At 38.2% G+C, this 22,834-nt stretch overlaps 1 protein-coding gene and 1 long non-coding RNA gene across 2 annotated transcripts in view; one reads left to right on the top strand and one right to left on the bottom strand.

The window, feature by feature from the left end:
* Positions 1-1,033: 1,033 nt before the first annotated feature.
* On the bottom strand, positions 1,034-10,332 carry LOC144239972 (uncharacterized). Its single transcript, XR_013337530.1, has 3 exons — positions 10,124-10,332; positions 6,837-6,897; positions 1,034-1,596 (listed from the first exon to the last, which is right to left on the bottom strand). It is a non-coding gene; the product is annotated as an uncharacterized LOC144239972 (long non-coding RNA).
* Positions 10,333-10,439: 107 nt separating this feature from the next.
* DNAJC27 (DnaJ heat shock protein family (Hsp40) member C27) overlaps positions 10,440-22,834 on the top strand; it is a 37,969-nt gene continuing 25,574 nt past the window's right edge. Inside the window, exons 1-3 of the mRNA XM_077774121.1 lie at positions 10,440-10,667; positions 15,479-15,561; positions 20,401-20,470. Coding sequence (XP_077630247.1) covers positions 10,581-10,667; positions 15,479-15,561; positions 20,401-20,470 — 240 coding nt within the window. The 5' untranslated portion in view covers positions 10,440-10,580. The remainder of the gene's footprint in view (positions 10,668-15,478; positions 15,562-20,400; positions 20,471-22,834) is intronic.

The following is a 22,834-nucleotide window of genomic DNA, read 5'->3' on the forward strand; positions in this document are numbered from 1 at the left end:
ATACCTATCTCTTTTGGTCAACCAGTTCTTCAACAAATACTAATTGAGTTTCTATTCTGTACCAAGCTTTGTGCTAAGTGTTAGGAAATAAGCAAACAACAGAGACCCAGTCCTTGCCCTCAGCAAACTTCCTGTCTAGAAGGGAGAACAGCCACTTCACATAACAGCGTGATGAGCGTTATCGTACAGGAAGTTCACAGCTGGTGCAGAAGCCCATGGCAGAGAAATTGGGGAGGGTAGGTAAAAAAACAAGTGTTGGGAAAGGCTTCCCAGAGTAAAGAACTTTTAATCTCATTTCTTGATATACCCCTATTGCAACTTTCTGTGCATTCATCATCACTTCTATATATTCTCTTTCCTTCAAGATGCATGTTAATTTTTTCCCCAGGTCTCACACCCATGGGTGTCATCTTCTTCTTAGCTCTGATAGTAACACAAAGGTGGTAAAGCGCCTATGCTAGCTTGAATTTATGTATGTATGTACGTATGTATGTGTGTATGTAATGCATACGTACATCAGGTTGAATCACACAAAAATCACTGAATATTTAACCATTTTTAACCTACAAAAATGGCAATTCCTTATGGTCTAACCATATGACTTGAAAACTTTGCCCAGAGCTATCCCTACATGAATCCATCATATTCACTTACAGTTTAGCTCAAAGACACAAACTTGTAAAGCAGCCCCACAAATTCTCTCTTATCCATCCTACAGATTTCTGTAAGTGTAAATTCTCATTTACATATTTTACATCTGATCACATGTACGTATATAAAAACACGAAATGACAAGCTCATTCACAAATGTCCTCACATACCACACACCCGCTACATACACACAAAACTGACAGATGTACGCGGTGTAAATCTACACATGCTCTCACACACATTCATCATAACCAATGCTTTGGTATACACACAGACTTCCACAGATACACTTACGCATATCCAGATATATCCAGAATCATTCGCCAACTTAACAAAGCCAGACACACGTGCACCCATAGGGGAAAATTTCACCCACCCACTTTTAATTTGTCTTTTTATAGACCTAGGTAATGAAGTGATAGAACTATGTTTAAAATAAGAATTAATAAACTCTGAGCAAAGACCTGAAGAACTCTAAGTACAGTTCCTATGCGTGAATGCACAACTCTGTAACACTCTGTTCCACTTCGGAGCTGAGGTCACCCTGTAAGGGAGCTCTAGGTAGGGAGGTGTTAGCGGGCCTCATCCAGAGAAGGCTTATTCTATATCAAGCCCCTTCCAGGCCAAGGCTCCTGTTGGGGTAAGTAAAATGGAAACTGGTCATGGAGAGGGTGAGCTGGAGAGTTCTGGGGTGGATTCCCAGGAAGTTATGACAAGCAATCTTTGTCACAGTTGTCATAGACAGATAGTTGCATGAGCAGGGAATTGGCCGTTGCTTGAGTGGAATCTGAAAGTATGTTGGAGGGGAGGGGCCAAGAGTGTCTCTTCCTTTGTCGTATGTGCCTCTTCCCCAGGCTCCAGTCCCTTCTTGCTTGCTTCCCTGCAGCATACTCTGTCTGGTTTCCATGGACACCAAGATCTATCACAGCAACACCATGAGAAACTCTGAACAGAGAAAAACATCAGGTTAGATATGCTTTTTTAGTTCTTAGGCCCTTCCGAAAATGAGGAAAGAATTGTTCTTGTAAACTTTTTTTGTATTGAAGTGTAACATACTACAGTGCCTAGTGTGTAGCCCAGGGGATTTTCACAACATGCACACACCTATGTGACCACCACCCAGATCAAGATAGGAAGTGTGACCAGCATCCAGAAACCCTCTTTACGCTCCTTTTCATTCACTATGCCCAAAGATAACCAGAATCTAATACCACTGATTAGTCTTATCTGTTCTTGAACTTTATGTAACTGGATCATCTAGTAATACTTTTTTTGAGTTTAGCTTCTTTGAAAGATTTTTAAAAAATATTTATTTATTTTTGAGAGAGACACACACACACAGAGTGCAAGCAGTGGAGGGGCAGAGGGAGAGGGAGACACAGAATCTGAAGCAGGCTCCAGGCTCTGAGCTGTCAGCACAGCTGAACCTGGGGCTCGAACCCACGAACCGTGAGATCATGACTTGAGCTGAAGTCAGATGTTTAACCGAGCTGCCCAGGCACCCCTGTGTTTAGCTTCTTTAAATTAACATTATATTTATGAGATTCATTCCAGAAGTACTGTATTGTATAGCAATAGTATAGGTTTCCCAGTAGCATAGTATTGTATTGCAATAGTATAGTATTCCTTGTGGTATAGTTTTGTATAGTGATAGTATAGTATTCCATTATAAGAATATACCACAATTTATGTATCCATTATGCCATGGCTGGACTAATGGGTTGCTTCCAGTTTTGAACTACTACTTACAGTACTGCTACAAATATTCTTGTGCAAGATGTATATATCTGGTAAAGGATATTATATCTAGGATATATAAAGAGTTACAAATCAACAAGAAAAAATAAACAACTCAATAAAACATTGGACAAGATGACTGAACAGACACTGCACATAAGAGGAAATGGTCTGTAAACATCTGAAAAGGCACCCAACCTCATTAGTCATCAGGGACACACAAATTAAAACTATAATTAGATACTATTATAAACCTATAAGGGGGGGCTGAACTTGGCAAACTGACCAAATTAAAGGCCAATGAGAATTTGGAAGAATTGCAACTCTCATTCACTGTTGATGAGTATAAATTGATTAAGCCTACTTTGAAAAACTGTTTGGTACCATCTACCAAAGCTGAATATATATCTACCCTGTGACAAAGCAATTCAGCCCCAGAGACATGTGGACGCCAGTAATTTTGATGGACTTTGCAAAATGTTAAAATTACATCAGGCTGCTAATATGTGTGACCAATCAGTAGCAGATTGGTCATTTAAAATTTTCTTTCCAACACAATCACGAGAGTTCCTATTTCTTTATGATTATCCACAACTTTTGTCAACCTCTCTCTCTTGACCTGAACTGCTAAAGAGAGCTAGGTAAAAAGTAGAGTCCTATTGCATAGCACTAGAGATTTCTTTCCTTCTTTGTTCCTATTTCTTATCATTCTCTTCCCTTCTTTCTTAAACTTATTAGGCAATTAGGTGCCATTAACTGCAACTAGATATGTAGGTGGAAACATTGGTTTGTGCCAAAGTCTCTCCTCCCTGGGGAGCAGACGAACTAGTCTGGCTAGAGCACCTGGAGATCTGAGGAAGAACATTTTAGGAAGAAGGAACCTAAGTTTAAAGGCCAAGGAGTTCAAATGAACTTGGCATTCCAAGAAGGAAGGAAGATGGCATTTGAGCTCTCTCTGTAATTCACCTGGTATCCCAGGATTTCTCCCCACAAATTGGCACCTTGCTCTGAGCTCAGATTCCTTCATGGGATTAAGGGCAATTTTCTACCTGTCTACATTACTGAGTATCATATGCTATATATTTCTTAATTGCTACATTCCACTTCTTGCTGGCATCCTTCTTTTATTGCCTTGGCACTTTCAAGATGGCTCAATCCCATGGCTGGCAAGTTGGTGCTAGTTGGCATATGGGAACTCAGCTGTGGTTGTGGGTGGGTGTGGAGGGCCTCTGCTCCTCTCTGTATGGGCCTCTCTATGAACTGCTGGGGCTTCTTTACAGTTGATGTCTCAATTCGAAATGTGAGCATTCCAAGAAAACTAGAATTTGCATCATGTTTTATTAGTTTTTGAAGTGTCATAATGTCACAAGACCGCCCGGGTTCAAGGGAGAGGGAATATAGACTCCCCACCCCCATCAAGGGGTGGAGTGTCAGTTCCATTGTAAGAATATCATGTGGGAACCCTGAAGTCATCATGCTAAGTGAAACAAGCCAGTCACAAGAGGACAAACAGCTGTGTGATTCCACTCACATGAGACACAGAGACAGAAGTGGAATGGCGGCTGCCGTGAACTAGGGGGAGGAAGATGGGGAATTAGGATGAGTACCGAGTTTGTTTGAGAGGATGAAAAGGTTCTGGAGATAGATGGTACCAATGGTGGTACAACAATGTGAACATACTCAATGCCACTAAACTGTACACTTCAAAATGGTGAAAATGATAAATTTTATGTATATTTTAATTTTACCAAAATAAAAATGATCCTATGGGTTGGGAGATAGGGTTTCAGTCATATTTGGAAAATGCAAACTGCCACACAGTCCTCAGGATGGTAGTAGAATGAGTGTGTATAGTATCCTAATATCCATGTCCTTTGATACGGTGTAGTGCAGACTCGGAACTAAAACCCTGTATACTAATGGGTAAGACGGAAAGGGCTAATCAGAGTTGTTGTGTGCTCAGGTCCTCATATTGTTCTGGAGAAACTCATCCTGTGCCAGTCATTTCTCCAAGGTTTTTACCCCCCCTCCCCATCTATCTGATTTTTATTACTCTTCAGATGCTTGTTTTGTGTTTTCCCCAGTGTTTATAGTTATCAGTGGGAGTATTGTTCTGTAAGGACTTGCACTGCTGTTTTGGAAGCAGAACTCAAGAAATGGAATCTGGAGATAAAAAGTTTGCATTATAAGTTTCTATTGCCATGTAACAAATTGCCACACATGTAACACCTTTAAACGACAGACATTTAACCTCTCACAGTTCTGCAGGTTGGAAGTCCAGGTGTGGAGTAGCCACGTTCCCTAGGCCAGAAATCTCACATCAGGATATCAGAGAGCTCTGTTCTCATGTGGGGCTCAGGAGCTCTTCCCAGTCTCCTGCAGGCTTTTGGTTGAATTCAGTTACCTAGGATGGAGGTGCCCCTGTTCTTGCTAGCTGTTGGCAAGGGGTCACTCTCAACTCTGACAGGCCACTCTTAGGTCCTTGCTGGTGGCACCTTCCATCTTCAAAGCCAGCAATGGAGACCCTCCCATATATTGAATCCCTCTCACTCTTTTGAATTTCTCTTGCCAGAAGAAGCCAGTCCCATTTAAAGACTCACCTGATTAGGTCTAGCCCATGGAAGATAATCTCCCTATCTTAAAAACAACTGATATTGTTGCTATAGCTGAAGCTAGGAAATGAGTACATGGAGTATTGATTACATTATTCTCTCTACTATTGCAAATGTATGCATTCTGTCACATAAATTATACCAGAGCATGGAAAATGAGACAACATTTCCAAATGTTTTTATGAAGCAAGCATGACACGAATATTTAAACCAGCTAAGGTAGCATAAAATTACTTAATTTATTATTGTATTATTTAAGAATGTTATTTAATTCCAATTTTAATTAAGAATATTGATGCAAAATTTCTCAAAATGCTACCTTACAGAATTTGGTAATATATAACAAAACTAAATATGCATTTACCTTTGACCCAGTAATTCTGCTTTTTAAGAAATTTACCCTATCTTGAATGCTGAGAAAAAACTGAGGACTGATGGATGGGGGGGGGGGGAGATGGGCACGGAGGGGGGCACTTGTGGGGATGAGCACTGGGTGTTATATGGAAACCAAGTTGACAATAAACTATTTGTAAAAAAAAAAAAAAAAGAAAAAAGAAATTTACCCTAAAGACATCCCCCAACAATATGGAAAATACATAAATGTATTTATTGAAAAAAACAGCATATCTGCACAATGAAGTACTGTTCTCCGTAGCTATAAAAAAGAATGAGCATGATCTTTGTGAACTACTATAGGGTACTTTCTAGGGTATATTGTTAAGTGCAAAAAAGCAAAGTTCAAAAGAACACACATACTTTTGTGTAACAAAGGAGGAATGAGAAAATGTACATGTAACTGCTTAATTTTTATAAAAAGAAACATAAGAAAGAATAAACCAGATTCTAGGGTGATTGGTGGCCCCCAGAAGGCAGGTGGGAAGAAGAAAGAGGATTGGGATGGGAGTAAAGGTAGCACTTTTCTGAGTACACCAATTTGTATCATTTTGACTTTTGAAACTACATTAATGTTTTAACTGTTCAAAAAAATTAGTAAAGTCAGTAGTAATGAAAGGGGAAAAACTAATAGTACAAACAGAAACAAATGAACTTAACTGCATTTCAAATGAAAACTATAACCAAACCAAAGAGGGGAAAAAAAAGATTAACCCAAGTAACTTTTGAACATATACTTATACCCTTTGAAACTATATGAATAACTGCATTTGTCAGTTTAAGACAAAAATGGCTATAAACAAATATGGAATTCTAGTTTGAAATGTTTCTATTTTTTGAAATGGTATGGATAAGCAATTCTGAAGTTACTTCCTGTGTACTGTGGGTAGAGTAAGTATATTGAAGGTAATGAGAGCCAGATTTCTCACTGTCGAAGTAGAGAGTTATAAATATGGAAAGGGGGAAGACTAGAATGAATTCTGTTGTGCTAACATGGATTGGGGATTATCAGTGTGAGCTATGTTTTAACATGGATTTAAATGCACGTGTATATATATTCATGCATGTATACATATTTTGGCTCAGTCAAGTGAAAGGACCTAAAGCAAGGGCACCCAGATCAATGAACACACCTAGCACCCAGAGCTTGGTTTCTAAATACCATTCTCCACTAAAAGGACCTAGGGGTCCAGGGCTTGTTGCTGTGCCAGGAAGCAAGAAAGTACTCTAAACAAAATGGCGGAGACATATCAAAAAGACATAAGAGCCAGCTTTAGCATCAAAATAAGTAATAGTAACAGAATATTCACTGAGTAAAAAATAAGAATATCTGAGTGCATCCTGATATAAATTAATAAATGAATGAACAAGAAAGGAAAGCTTTCCCTTATGGTAGACTACCAGTTAATAAAGGCAGGAAAAATCATGGAGTTAAAAAATCACCTTTTGCATCCATCATCATAGTAATCTCTTCAGTCCTGAATCCTCATTGAATTCTGAAAATCTGTGAAAGTTCAGTGGAGAAAGAATATGTATATGATTTCAAAGTGTCCCCGTACATATTACTTATTACAAAGGGAAACAAGTAACTTTACTGTGGATTAACCTAGTGAACACTACACTTTAACTAAAGTTAACATTATTAGTAAGTGGAACAAATTGACATCACCAATCCTGAAAAGGACATAATGCCTTTCCTGCGGTATGTCAGCCAAACCTTATTAAATCTAATCCTAAGGGTATACTGGACAAACACAAACTGAAGGATATTCTAAAAGTAACTGTCATTTTGGAAGATAAAAGCTGAGGAACCACCCTAGATAAGAGAAGACTAAAGATATATCACAACTAAACGATGCCGGGCTAGACTCCAGACTGGGTGACCGAACAGAGCTAGAATGGATTTTACTGGTACAAATGGTGAAATTGGAATATAAACTGTGGGTTTGATCAAAGTTTCCCAAATGTTCTTGGTTCAAGTCACCCTTAGTATCATAATAATCTTTTTCATAGTGTTCTTTGGTCAAAAGAAATATCCAGGTTCAAACAACTTAACTAAAAATTTATGCCCTAACAATTTAGTTGCCATTTGAAAAAAATAATACACATAAATTGAAAGTTTTATTTCATCTTAACCACAACTACTAATGGGATTTGTGCACCTGTTGGACACTGTACAGCTCCTCAAAACTTGGAATCAGATTGGACAGGAGCACCCTTATTTCCTGTTTCACATTGACCTTTGTGCCGTACTTGCTTTTTTATCACAACCGTGGAAAAATCCAGCTTCCCAAATAGATGACATATCCAAGGAATATGGTGCCATCTATTGTTGAAATTGTAAACAACTTCAGGCTAGTAGTTTTGCATGGTCTTATATTTCATTCTGTTTGCCTTGAAAACTTAGAATGTAAAATATCCCACAGATATCCCCCTGGATAACACCGGGAGGCTGTGCGGCACCCCAGAGCACAGTTCAAGAACCATAGGATTAGATAATAGTGTTACTGTTACAATGCTGTATTTTCTGATTTTGATAAATACACTATGACTACATAAGAGAAAATCCTTGCTCTTAGGAAATACACACTGAAGTATTCTTTGTGGATAAAGAAACATGTCTTAAAATTAATCTAAAATTATTCAGAAAAAACATGTGTAGACACATGAATATACAGATAGTGAGCACAGTAATAAATGGTAACAATTGATGAATCTAGATAAAGGGTATACAAGATTTTTTTACTATTCTTAGAACTTTTCTGAAATTACTTCAAAATAAAAGATTTTTAAAAATGCAACACAATACTATATTTTAAGGTGTGTATACATGTGTAGTGAAACAATTTTAAGTGCCTGGAAATTAAAAGCACCAATTCAGTCACAAGCTTTTATAAAGAGGGAGGATGGATGTAATGGGCATGAATATATATAGTGTCAGTGATATTTTGTTAAGCTACGTGCTGGTATTCATTGTATTATTCTTCATACTTTGACATCCAACGTATTTCATAATTTACTTTAAATATACACATTTAAAATATATGAAGTCTTTAATACATAAAAATAAAAAAACACGGGGGCGTCTGGGTGGCTCAGTGCATTAAATGTCAGACTCTTGATTTTGGCTCAGGTCATGATCTCATGGGTTCGTGAGATTTGAGGTCTGTGCTCCTGGCAGCACGGAGCCTGCTTGAAATGCTCTCTCTCCCTCTCTCTCTGCCCTTCCCCCACTCATGCTCTGTTTCTCTCAAAATAAATAAGCTTTACAGAGGGCCAACTGCAGAGCTCATGTTTCTCACCGCCACTTTCCAGGTTCACACTACACATAGCTAATCACATTTCTTTCTTCTTTTTGTATTAAAGACTGGAAAAGAGAGCTAACTTTCTTGCTTTTTTGATTCCAAACTAATTTAACATACCTAGTAGAAAATATGTTTATATGTATTCTAACCTCAGACACATCAATATGAAAAACATGGTAATAAATTTTAATCTTTGGCATATATTACTGCCCATGGGCTCAATAGTATCATACCTAATCAGTCTTTTAATAATTGAAAATTTGACATTTTGCGATTATTCTTTCACAACACCAGTTCTATCACAGGGCCAAAGGTGAACTAGCAAACAGAGATGTGTAACTGATTTCATTTATTAAATTATGCTGAGAGATCACCCTCTAGATTTGTGAAGAATCAGTGTAAATCCAATTATTTTGAACTTTAAACTATCAACATTCTAACCAGGACTTATATTTCATGGTTGTAAAAAATCTTAGAAGTTTCATTAAACTAAGTTTTCTGGTTGATTATAAACACAACATAGAATAGGCTTCCTTCTTAAAAATAATTTGTTTTGGGCCACCTGGGTGACTCAGTCAGTTAGGCTTAGGCGTGGNGTGCTGACAGCTCAGAGTCTGGAGCCTGCTCCAGATTCTGTGTCTCTTTCTGTTCTTCACCCGCTCATGCTCTACCTCCCTCTCCTTCAAAAATGAATAAACATTAAAAAATTAAAAAATAAAATAAAATGTTTGAAAATCTGACTTTTGATGGCTAAGAAATGTTGAGGCTTTATTCACTGTCTTCCTACAATGTGTTTCTTTTAAGATGCTTAAAGCTACCTGAGAACAGAAATGCTACTTTTGCCCTGTCATTTACTTAGAAATTGGCACCATTCTTTTTCAGTGCACTAAATAATCATTTGTCAAGTTCTATTTACCTTCTGTAACCCAAGGTAATACTCAAAAAAAATTCTGTTCCTCTCAGACTGATTTTTTTTATCCAGATGCTTTTCTCATCCTCTGGAATGAGACTAGAAAAGTGGCTATTTTAGGATTTATTATTATTCTGTCATAGTATCAAGGAAGGTGTGCACAGATGATGGGGTTAAGTTTGAAGAGCATACAGCTACAATCACACACACTGTCCTAGAACTGCAAGAGTGTCAGAAACAGCTAGTCTGGGCTTTCTTCTGCCAGAGAACTCTGTAATAAAAGAGCAATGACTAAACTAAAACCCAGACCACCTTTTTTTTTTTTTTTTTTTTTTTTTTTTTTAAGAAAGGATGCTNGCTCCTGACTTGTCTCTCGACGAGCCCGAGCAAGAGAAACTTAGTATGGGGGGCGGGGTGACGAGTAGCGTAGACGGGCTTACAGGGACGGAAGAGTTCAGAAAATGACACCCCTATGGTCTACTTCGAATTTTTAGCGCGACTGGGCCTGGACCCACCATTCCAGATACTCCAAGCCCGAGGATCTGCCCCAAACTGCCAATATATTTCTACCACTCGGCTGCAAACGTTAACAGATGTCCTGGTGCCCCTGAACACCAACCGCACTCTCAGGGTAAATCCAGCCAACCCTCAAGGCCGAGTTCCTGCCGAGGGACTCAGCACCGCGGGAGGGCACGACTCCTGTGAACAGGTAATCAAAACCTTGTCTCCAGAGCCCGGCGATGACGTCACGCCGCCCCTTTCTAGCATCGCGAGACTCTCTTCTCCCACCCCCAGTTCCCAGAGCTCCCAACCGCCCGCGCCCGCTGCTAGGCAGCGGCGGGGATGGCGAGCCGCGGAGCCGGGGCGGTGACGATAGCAGCGGTTCCGCCATTGGACGAGGAGGCCTGAGGGACGGGCCAGCCTGGTGAACAAGGAGATACCGAGGCGGGTGGCCCCGAGAGAGCGAGGGCAATGGAGGCTAACATGCCGAAGCGGAAGGAGCCCGGCAAGTCCCTGCGCATCAAAGTCATCTCCATGGGCAACGCTGAAGTGGGAAAAGTGAGTACCGCGCTGGGAGGGGCGGGACCTCGGCGCGGCGGGACGACGTGCCGATTGGCTGGGAGGACGGCCACTCAACAGCCCGGGGCCCAGCCTTCTCTCCGCCCCTGAGCAGGCCCAGGTCTCCTCCTAGGGGATGCGCCTGGGTGAGGAAAACTCTCCTGACCTTTTTGACCTTTCGTTTGCCCCCCTCTTCCTCCACCGACGTCACTCTCCATAAGAAGGTGTTTCCTGTGGCCGCTAACCCTTGAATGCATCCCAAAAATATTAAAGAGGCCTAGGTCCTTGTCAGATCGTCTGCTTAACTACCGTATCTTCGTTCTAGGTGACCTGTCCAGGACTTAGAGGTGGAGAATGAAAGTTTAGTTACCCCAGCAGTGCTTGGGAGCCGAAGGGAACTTCCCTTGGTGCATGTGAGAATTGGAGTTTGTAAAATGTTGCTCTGCAGATATGGAGCCCAGAATCTACATTTCAATTTCAAGAGCGTAACTGATACTGACATTTTTCACAGGGGAAGTGCAATGTATGTCAAGGAGCCTGCATTATTTTGTTTTGTGCATTGGTTTTTGTTTTTATTTCTAGTAGTGTCATTATATTCATTCTCTCAAAAGCCTTAGTTCCACCGCTTTTTTTCTGGATCTACTGGGTATTAATCTCCCCCAGTGTGTGTGTGGAGGGGGGTGGAGGGAGGATGAGGAAAAGACCAGAGGCCCTCCCCCAAGTGAATTCTAAACTGCTTCTTCACCCCAATTGTCTCATCTCTCCTTCTGAGGAAGTGGAAGCTGTTGGTTAAGAACCTTCCAAGGTCATCAAATCAATGACAGAGGCAGGATTAGAACTTGGGTCTTCACAGCCTACTGCAGTTTTCTTTCTGTTATTGTATGCTGTCAAAATCAACTCTAATAGGATCTATATCCCAAAAGAGCTGTTAATGGAATTGTTTAGGCCAGTGCCCTACTCATAGTTGATGTGTAGTAAATGTTTATTACTGTCTTTTCTTTCCATTTAGCATCATCCTGTACTATTTATGTATTTGCATATATGTATGTATTAACATAGCAGTCACTGAAAAGTCAACATTTGTTGAACATCAGCTATGTGCCGGGCATTAAAAAGAAAAGAATATAGCCTCTAAAAGGCTTAATAGTAAGTAGGTTAAGTAAGCATGCATCATTTCTGTAATTTTCCTATGCTTAATGGTCCAACATTAAAAATAGCCCAAAATGCCCAATGTCACATTTATTTAACATTACTCTAGATTTATTAGCCAATGTGATTAGACAAGAGAAAGAAATAAAGTATGAAATACTGGAAAGCAAAAGGCAAAATTATTATTTGCTAATGATATGATTGTTTATCTGGAAACCCAAAGAGAATTAACTTGAAAAGCTTTTAGAAATAATAAGAAAATTCAATAAGGCAAAATTAATATACAAAAATTAATAGCTTTACTATATCCAATTACATGTTTTAAAGTTTAATTGAAAAACTATTTTAATTTACAATAACAGTCAAAATAAAGTGCCCAGGTTTAAACTTAAGAACAAATAGTTAGGACCTATATGAAGAAAAATTTCAAACTCTACAAAGGGACATAAAATTACTTAGGCAAATAGAAAGACATACTTTCCCCTTAATTAGGATCACTCGACATTTTAGAGATACCATTTCTTTAAAATAATCTGTAAGTGTAATTCAGTTCTAGTTAAAATGCCAATAGGGTTTTTTTCCCCTTCAAAATATAAGGGTGGCTCAGTCAGTTAAGTGTCCAACTCTTGATTTTGGCTCAAGTCATAATCTCACGGTTTGTGAGATTGAGCCCTAGGTTGGGGTGTGTGGTGACAGCGCGAGCACGCGTGCGCACACACACACACACACTTAAATACTGGCCCTCTAATATCTATAGACAGATTCCTAGGGGTAGAATGCTGAATAGCTATTTAGTAGCTATTGCCAATTGCTCTTCAAGAAATTGTATTTGTACCAGCAGTATGCAGGTGTCCTATTTCGCATAGCCCAGCCAACACAGATATTGTCATTCTTTTAATGATTCTCAGTCTGGTTAGTGACAAGTGTTACTTTAATTTGCATTTCATGGACTACAGATGAAGTTGAGCATCTTTTCATATACTTACTGGATATTTGGATTTGCTCTTCCAGATATTGCCGAATTTATACTCCCTACCCATTTGTCTATTGGGTGAGGTGTCTTATCAATTTTTCTGGTTCAGGGATATCAGAGATAATAACTTTTTGCTGGTCATGTGAATAATGAATATTTGCCTGGGTATGTTATTTGTCTTTTAATATTTTTATAGATATTTTGCCATACAATTGCAATTATTATTATTATTATTAATTTCTCTATAGTCAGTTAAGCCTGTCCTTTCTTTTGTGGTTCTTGTGTTTCCTTTCCTGGTTGAAAAGGTTTCCTTAAGGTTGTATGTATGTTGCACATTTTTTTCTGAAATTTTTGTTGTTTTATTTTTAAATATTGAAATCACAAGTTCATCTGAATTTATTTTTGGATTTAGAGACGTTAAGGGCCCAACTTGTGCAAGTGACATTTTACTAAATAAATCATTCTTCTCCCCTTGACTTTATTTTTTCTATTTTTTTTTTTTTATTTGAGAGAGACAGAGAGACTGCACGAACAAGTAGGGGAGGGGGCAGAGAGGGGGAGAGAGAAAGAAAGAGAGAGACTGAGAGAATCCCAACCAGGCTCCACACTCAGCATGGGGCTGGATGTGGGGCTCGATCTCAGGACACTGGGACTGTGATCTAGGCTGAAATCAAGAATTGGATGCTCTACTGACTGAGCTGGTCAGGCACCCTTCCCCTTGACCTTAAATATCACCCTTGTCATTTTTTAAATTTCTTATTTTAATGGGATCTATTTCTGGGCTCCCTGTTCTATTCCACTGACCTATTTGTCGATTTGTCTTTTATGCCAATATCATACTGTCTTGATTGGTTTCAGACTATATTTTGATATCTGTTAAGGCAGATTCTCTCCTCTTTCTACTGCCCTGCCTCATTTCTCTTTTTCATATTTTGATTAGTTTTCTCAAATAGTTCTGCAAAAGTGCCTAAAAATCTATTTAAGAAAAATAGTGAAAGCAAAAAATTCTCTCTATATTTATGTCACTTAGCTTATAAGATCCTAAGGACCCTGTCTCTCTGTGTTATAGGCAGTGGTTATTAATACAATTACTTAAATGTGTGTCTGGTTGACCACTTAGAACTAGTGTTTAAACAGTGTACTGGAGTTAAAGGACATCCAGCCCCCTAAATCTCGTGAATCATTTAGAAAAAGGCCATATTCATTTTCCTAGGCTATTGTGAGAGAAAACATTCATGAAGTGCTTTCAAGCTAAAAAATGCTTTTAAAAGTGTAGCCTTGTAGCAGTAGTCACTCCAAAGAAGTTTTTCTTTCAGTTTACAATAAGCTTATTAACTGCTTTTTAAATTAACGGTCCTATTTTATTTAGGTTAATGTTCATCAGAGAAGGATTTGCGCAGAATAAACTTCCCTACTAGCACTCCCAAGTAAATTAGAAGTTTCATGAGTGCTAAGAGTTGTTATTACTGGCACTGAGCAAATTTCAATGGCACTGAGCAAAAGATAGTAAGAAGTAAAATACTGATGTGGGTCCTCAAGTAGTTTACTTTCTAGCTGAAGAGATAAAAGAGGAATATACACGCGTGAAATGATAACTGACAATATAAGCAATGTATGACTGCTGGCGCACGCGCGTGTGTTTGTGTGTAATATGTGTGTATATATTAGCATGTATGTAAAGTGCTAGAATAGTTCAGAATATTTAAAAGTGCTAGAATAGTTAGAATAGCAGGCAAGATCTCTTACAATCTGGTGCTCAGTAAGACTGGGCCTTCAACGATAAGTAAGATTTGGAAAGAAGAGAGAAAGCTTATTCCAAATAGAGGGAAAAAGTAACGAAAAGTCAGGAAGTCAGACCTCTGGGAGTTCTGCAGAAATGGAAAGCTTATATTAGAAGGGTTTAGACAAGGAACACAGATTAGGACCAGATTATGGAACCTTGAATAAAGGACAAGGGAATTTGGATTTTAAACTTGGCAGTGAGAAGCCACTGAAGAGCTTTGTGTTAGGGAAGTGAAATAATATCAGTGGTGTGTAGTATTGACTGAGGTTGGGAGGAAAGGAAGGCAGAAAGACCAATAAAAAAATTTCCTGCGATTGTCTAGGAGTAGATGATGAGAATCTAAACCACAATGGTATCAGTGGAAATTGGAATGAGGAGAAAGAGTCAAGAAACATTTAAAAGATTTAGAGAGGCTCAGAATCAAACATGGCTTTAAGATTCTGATCCTACGTGGTTGGGAAAATGGTGGTATTATTGACAGAACCAGAATGTCCATGGGATGAATTGTTTTTCTGTATAAGATCAGTTCATTTTTGGACATGTTGAATTTGAGGTAACAGCAGGACATCCACGTACAAACTAGCCTTAGTATTTGAAGATGTAGATCTACTTTTGAGAAGGTCAAGGCTAAACAAAGACATTTTGGTGGCATTATTGAAAGCAGAAGAGTAAGTCCTCTAAAGAAAAGAGCTTGAGGATTGAGAACTAAACTGAAAACATATTTGGTATTAAGGGATGAATATTTAATTTTTCTTTAAAATTCTTACTTTTAGCATTTGTTTTAGTTGTTTGAAAATGCTTTCTCTCCCATTGTGGTGAATGAAGAAACCATAATGAAAAACTGTGCTTATTTTGTATGTTTCCCAAGTATATTTACTAAAAGAATGTATTTTTTTATGTTTTTAGAGCTGTATCATAAAACGGTACTGTGAGAAAAGATTTGTGTCCAAATATCTTGCAACAATTGGAATTGACTATGGAGTCACAAAGTAAGTGCACTGTTTTTTGGGCTTGTAAATTACATAGACTTGAGAAATTTTCTAAAATGATGTATCTTGAAATAGAGATTCTGAAGATAAATCAAGAAAGATAGGAATAAGAGACCTTTACGGATAGATATGTAGTGATCATATCAATTGTTCATCACTGAGCACATTCTTTTTGCCAGGCCTTGCCTTAGGTATAGGGTCTACGACAATGAGATGTCAACAAAAAGCCTAATTAGCAGATGTATCTTTTTAGGAAACATGTTTCTATATAAACACATCATATTAGCAGGTGTGCTTGTAGAGCATTTTGAGGTATTCTTTCCAAAAAGTCTAAGTATTATGTTGAGTATTTTCTATCAGAGGATTTCCTTTATTAGTTTATTATCTTTATAACCTATTGGTGTCAAGCAAAAATGATCTGGGAGAAGTAAAATTAGGAATAAGTGGGGATTTACCTGGAGATGAACCAAGGGTGGGTTAAGCTTGGGGAGATAGGCTTACATTAGCAGAAAATAATACACTGACCCATAGAATTAAGGTAGACCAAAAACTTATGAAGGAAATTGAAGAAGACACAAAGAAATAGAAAAACATTACATGCTCATGGGTTGGAAGAATAAATATTGTTAACATGTCATTACTACCCAAAGCAATCTACATATTTAATGCAATCCCAATCAAAATTGCACCAGCATTCTTCTCAAAACTAGAACAAACTATCCTAAAATTTGTATGGAACCACACAAAAGACCCTGAATAGCCAAAGTAANACTCTGGGTAAAAGTATGGAGGTTCCTCAAAAAATTAACAATAGAACTCCCCTATGACCCAGCAGTAACACTGGTAGGAATTTACCCAAGCCATACAGGAGTGCTGATGCTGAGGGGCACGTGTACCCCAATGTTCATAGCAGCACTCTCAACAATAGCCAAAACATGGAAAGAACCTACCTACGTGTCCATCAACTGATGAATGGATCAAGAAGATGTGGTATATTTATACAATGGAATACTACATGGCAATGAGAAAGAATGAAATCTGGCCATGTGTAGCAACATGGATGGAACCAGAGAGTGTTATGCTGAGCGAAATAAGTCAGGCAGAGAAGGACAAACACCATATGTTTGCACATATAGGTGGATTAGGAAGAAGTTAACAGAGGACAATGCGGGAGAAAAAGGGGGAAAATAGTTGGGGAGAGGGAGGGAGGCAAACCATGAGAGACTCTTGAATGCTGAGAACAAACTGAGGGCTGATGGGGTGCGGGGGAGGGGAAGGGGCGGTGATGGGCATGGGGGAGGGTACTTGTTGGGATGAGTGCTGGGTGTTACATGGAAACCAACTTGACAATAAACTAAGGAAAAAAAAAAAGAATTAAGGTATACTGCACACTCCCTGAAGGTGGAATTTCAGGTGCTCACTATTCTTCCCTAACCTGCCCCACTCCTCTCCTATTCCATTCCTTTACACACTTTACCCTCCATCCACACTGCACCATGGCCCTCATATTCTCCTAGCTCAGTGAGGTTATTCATTCATTCCACCTGAAATATCCTGTCCCCTCATCTCTGCGTCAGACTCTTTGATGTGTAAAATGCTCCTGTTCCCATAAGGCCTTGGGATACCTTCTTTATCAGTCGGGACTCTTTGGTTGCAAAGAAATATTAAATACAGAAATATTAAACTTCTGTATGCTATTTATGGTACTTACTATAAATTCCCACATGTCATTATGATTTATATATGTTTCATATCTCCTGCTAGATTATAAGCTCCATGAAGAAGGGGCTATTAGAATAAATCATTTCCAGGTGCCTGGCACAGTTCTCATATGTAGTAGATACTCAATAACTCTATTAGGTGAGATAGATATATCTGAAGAGGAAGTTTGCGAGATTAGACTGTGAGAAAAGCTTTTAAGAAGGTGGACTAAAGCAGTAAGGTGTATCTATACTTCAGGGCATAGGATTTCATCAGTGATATGGCAGGATATCCTATTTAAGGCAGTTTTGTTTTCAATTCATATAAGTAGCTAATTTATTCATCTAAGAAATGAGAATCACCATCTTATGCCATAGAACTGTAGTGGTTTATTCGACAGACTGTTCTACCTCTGGCTGAAAATTTTTTTTGGAAAGCTGGTTGTCCCATGGTGAATCAGGAGGCTATAACTGGCAGAAACCTAACTCAAACCAAGTCAAGCAAAAAATAATAATGATACTAACAATAATAATAATAAAGGATATTAATCAGTTCACATAATCCAGTTATGAGGATGCTGGGCTTTAGAGATGGCTGAAGCCAGGGACAGAATATAGCTGTATCATTTACTATATCACTCTCCACCTTTTATTTTTTTATTTAAAATAATGTTTTAATGTTTATTCATTTTTGAGAGGCAGAGAGAGACAGAGTATTAATGGGGAAGGGGCAGAGAGAGAGAGGGACACAGAATCTAAAGCAGGATCCAGGCTTGGAACTGTCAGCACAGAGCCTGACACAGGGTTTGAACTCACGAACGGTGAGATCATGACCTGAGCCGCAGTCAGATGCCCAACTAACTGAGCCACCCAGGCACCCGTCTCTCCACCTTTTAGCTTCCTCTCCATGGCTGCCAGCAGATCTCAGACTCACATTGTAAATTTTACTTCCAGAGAGGAACCAAAGCTAATATTCAAGTTTAAAAATCCCAGGGAAAGTTTTGGTTGTTCAGGTGGGAACAGGTGCCTTTCCCCAGCTCAGCTGGCTGTGGCCAGCAGATTGGGATCACTAAGAACATAGCAGAACTCACCTGAACCACAACTGGGAGAGGAAAGGGCTGTACCCTTGGGTAGTCAAAGTAATAGGTGCCCATTCTGTCCTTCCTGTTACCTATATGGTAGCATACATGGTAATATACATGGTAACATACATGGTAACATAGTGAAGAATTACTCATAAAGTTTGCAAAAATGCAGATTCCTAAGACCCACCCACTAAGATTCTAATTTGCTGGGTCTGAGGTGGGCACAGGAATTTAACAGCCTCTCATAATAATGATACAGGTGGTCTGCAGGCCACAACCTAGGAAAGCATGACTTTGAGGTAGTGAGTTTTCAATTTTCTTCAGGTAATTTCCTCTGTCTGGCATCTGAATTAAATTACCCTCTTTGAGTTTCAATGTGTGAATACATTTGTGTTCATTTCTGACTTTATCCCTTCTCGGCTGCTATCTGTTTAAGGCCAAATTTTCTAACACACATTGTTATACCGGGGCTTCTCCAGAGGCTCTCAGATTCTGCTGTTGTTTTGTTTTGTTCTTCTCACATTCTCTTTTAAAAGGTGGGTCCTGCTGTTAAAATGAAAACAGATGTGCATCTTGGTTATTGATGAAATATGTGGAGAATTCAGGAATAGAATGATTAGTGGTCAGCTAGATTTAAGTCTACAAGTAATATAAAACACCTGTAAGGCATTATGGTTTCAGAACAGAAAGTGGATGTTATAAATGCCGACAAGAGAATAGTAATAAACCCAGAGGTAGCATAGGGTCAATGAGAGCAAGCACTGATGTCCCTGTGTTCTGGAGGAGGGAGTCATGCCAGTGCTGTCTAAACTGAAACATATCACTGAAAAACAGGGATTCTAACCTGTTAACTTATTGTTAACAATCCCTATTCTTAACTTACAGGGGTCTTTTAGGAGATATTTCTTATGATGAAGAAAGATATTTAAAGTTCAATAATTCTAGTTCACCTCAGTTTCTTTTTCCTTTTGTTACATTCAATAAAAAGTAATAAATAAACATTAAAAAATTTTAAATTCAATAAAAAGTAAATTTTATACTTTTACTTTAAAATAGTATAATCCCATTTTGATAAAAACACTTTGCTTCTCAGTCACATCTGTGCATAGAAGGCTGCCTTGGCACTCATCTATATTGATGAAGGCTTTTGCTAGATGATAGGATTTGGGATAAATTTTGAACTTTCATCTTTGTATTTCTGTTGTGTTTGAAATACTTAGAATGTTTCATTAATTTGTTTTCTAGTGGTGGTTTTTCTTGAAAAGGTAAAAAGAACAAGAGGCAAATATGCTATGATGTTGACATTTAATTCTAATAAATGGTTGTTCTTTCCCCTTTTGTTCTTTTCTCTCTTTTTTTCTTTTTTTAGAGAGAGAGGGCGCAAGTGAGTGAGGGGCAGAAAGAGAGGGAGAGAGAGAATCCAATGAGGAGCAGAGAGAGAGAGAGAGAGGGGAAGCAGGGCTCAAGCTCACCTGATGTGGGGCTCGAACTCACAAACCGTGAGATCATCACCTGAACCTAAGTCAGATGGTTGACCACCGAGCCACACAGTCTCCCTTAAAATTCTTGAAAACAAGTTGACTATTGCTCTTGCTCAATGAAGATCACAAGAAGATCACACAGAGGTTAATAAAATACACCTTAGTTATTCTTCTGCATGGTAAGCAAGCAAGCTTAGCCGGTAGTCATGAAGATGTCTTACCTAGTGAAGTGAAATATTTTGTTTTCCTTCCTCTCACTCCTACTTGTCCCAAATCAGTTTTCTTAGCACCACAGTAAAAGCCACCATTTGTTAGTTAAAGGGTATGGCCTGAGATAAGCTGAAAGCAAATGACGGTGCTTAGTACGGGTGGGTTCAGTGTTCTTAAAGGATGATCTACCAAGTTGCTGGCTTCTGTTATAAAGATGATCTGAAATCAAGAAAAAGCACTATGAAAGGCTCGTTTACATTTCATACATATACCTTTTTGAAATTCATAAATCATATAAATGATATTAATTGGAATGCAGAAACCATAACCTTCTTTGGAACTGTTTCCATTTGAACATTTCAGGGTACAAGTCAGAGACCGAGAAATCAAAGTTAACATCTTTGATATGGCTGGCCATCCCTTCTTCTATGAGGTAAGAAAGCTGTTTTGAGAAAACCAGTATCCAGTGTTGTCAGTGGATTCAGGGAAAGATCCGGAGTTATCTGAAGCAACCAAAGTTCAAATCATGTATACAATTAGGTGAATTTAGCTGGTGTTTGTGGCTTCCTTTCTGAGAAGGAAACCCATTGGTCTTTTGTTCCATTCCCTCAAATTATGGTAGGAAATTTCATTGCTAATGCTTCAAACACATTTTGACTTTCAAAAGACTGTTGCTTTTAACTCTATATTGTAGCCCAGAATGTGACAGGATAATTAGATTCATAGTTGGACTTAAGAATTCAGCAGTGTGACTTTCACAGCATGGTACTAGAGTGAGCTTTCCAGTTCACTCCTCAGCCTTATGTGTTATCCCTCTGGAGAGAACCCCACCTGGTTTACTTGGTCTTCTTGTCCATCCTGAGTAGACTCAAAATGAATCTCATGGCCATTCTCTTTTGTTTTTCCTTCCTTGGGTTATTCATTTTCCCTGAAGAGGCTCTCTGTTCTTTCCTAGTTTGGCCATTTCACTTAAGCTGTTTATTATTTCCTTCCTTCTACTTTCTTTGTGTTTCTTTTGCTCTTATTCTAGGTTCTTTTTGTGGGAGCTTAGATTACTGACTTGAGACTTTCTGCATTTCTGATGTGTGTGCTTGGTGCTATCAGTTCCCCTTTCAGCACTGCTTAGCTATGTCCCACTCATTTTGATATGTTGTATTTTCAATTTCATTAATACTTCATTTTATTCATTCATCGTTTTTTAAAAATTTCTCTTGAGCCTTTCTATTTGAACTATGGATTATTTAGAAGTGTGTTGTTTAGTTTCCAAGTGTTAGGGAATTTTTGGTTATCTTCTTGTTATTAATTTCTGGTTTGAGTCTGTTGTGACCAGAGAAAACACTGTATGATTTTGATTTCTTTTAAATTTGTTGAGGTTTTTTTCATGGTCCGGGATATGGTCTATCTTGGTCTTCTGTAGGCACTTGAAAAGAATGTGTATTCTGCTATTGTTGGATGGACTGCTCTGTAAATATTTATTAGATCTTGTTGGTCAATGGTGGTGTTTAATTCTTTTATATCCTTGCTGATCTTTTGTTTGGTTGTTCTATCAGTTGCTGAGAGAGGGGTATTAAAGTCTCCAACTATAATTGTGGACCTGTTTCATTTTTATTTTATTTGCTTTATATATGTTGCAATTCTGTTATTTGCTGCATATATATTTATGATTGCTATATCTTCTTTATATAGTTTTATTTTTATATAATGTCCCCCTCTGTCTCTGTAATCATTTTTGTTATGATGTCTACTTTATTTGATATTAACTTAGCCATTTTTGCTTTCCTTTGATTAATGTTTGCATGATATATCCTTTTCTAGCTTTCAGTCTACTTATATCATTGTGTTTGAAGTGACTGTTTTGTAGACATGGGTCATGTTTTCAATCTATTATGCCAAATTCTCTCCTTTAATTGGTATCTTTAGACCACTGACATGTAATGTAATTATTAATATATTGGGGCACAAGTCTGCCATTTATTTTTCATTTTGTTTGTTCTGTTTTCCAGTTCTCCGTTTTCTGTTTCTTGCCGTCTGTGGGTTAGTCAAACACTTTTTGAATTCCATTTGATCTGTCCATAGTGTTTTTGAATAAATCTCTCTGAATAGCTACATTAGTGAGTGCTCTATATACACTATTTAAGTTATCTTATAACACTATTTAAGTTATCACAGTCGTCTGGTATCATCATTTTAACAGTTTGAGTGGAATTGTAGAAAATTTTCCTCCCTTTGCATTTCTTTATCTTTCCCCATTTATGACTGTCCTAAAATTTTCTCTATATACATTTAGAACCACATGAGACAGTGTTTAATCTTTGCTTAACTGTCAAGCATAATTTAGAAAACTCAAGAAAGAAGGAAAGAAAGCCTGGTATATTCATCCATATTTTTGCTTACTCTATTCTTTCACCCTTTGCTGTATTCCATAGCTCTCTTCATCATTTCCTTTCTATTTAAAGAACTTCCTTTAGCCATTCTCTTGGCATAGGTCTACTGGCAACAGATTCTCCTAGTATTCCTTGATTGAGAATGTCTCGATTTCCCCTTTGTTCCTGAAGAATATTTTTTCTTGTTATAGGATTCTGGGTTGATATTTCTTTTTTTTTCAGCACTTGAAAAATCATGTACTTCTTTCCTCTGGCCTCCATGGATTCTGACGAGAAATCTGCTATCATTTGAAAATGTTTCCCACACAGGAGAGGTTATTTTTTCTCTGGCTGCTCTTATGATTTTCCCTTTGTTTTTAATTTTTAAGCTTTAAGTATGATGTGTATTAGTGATGATTTCTTGTTTTTTTGTT

This window comes from Crocuta crocuta, unplaced genomic scaffold, assembly GCF_008692635.1.
Source record: "Crocuta crocuta isolate KB4526 unplaced genomic scaffold, BGI_CrCroc_1.0 scaffold246, whole genome shotgun sequence".
NCBI lineage: Eukaryota > Metazoa > Chordata > Mammalia > Carnivora > Hyaenidae > Crocuta > Crocuta crocuta.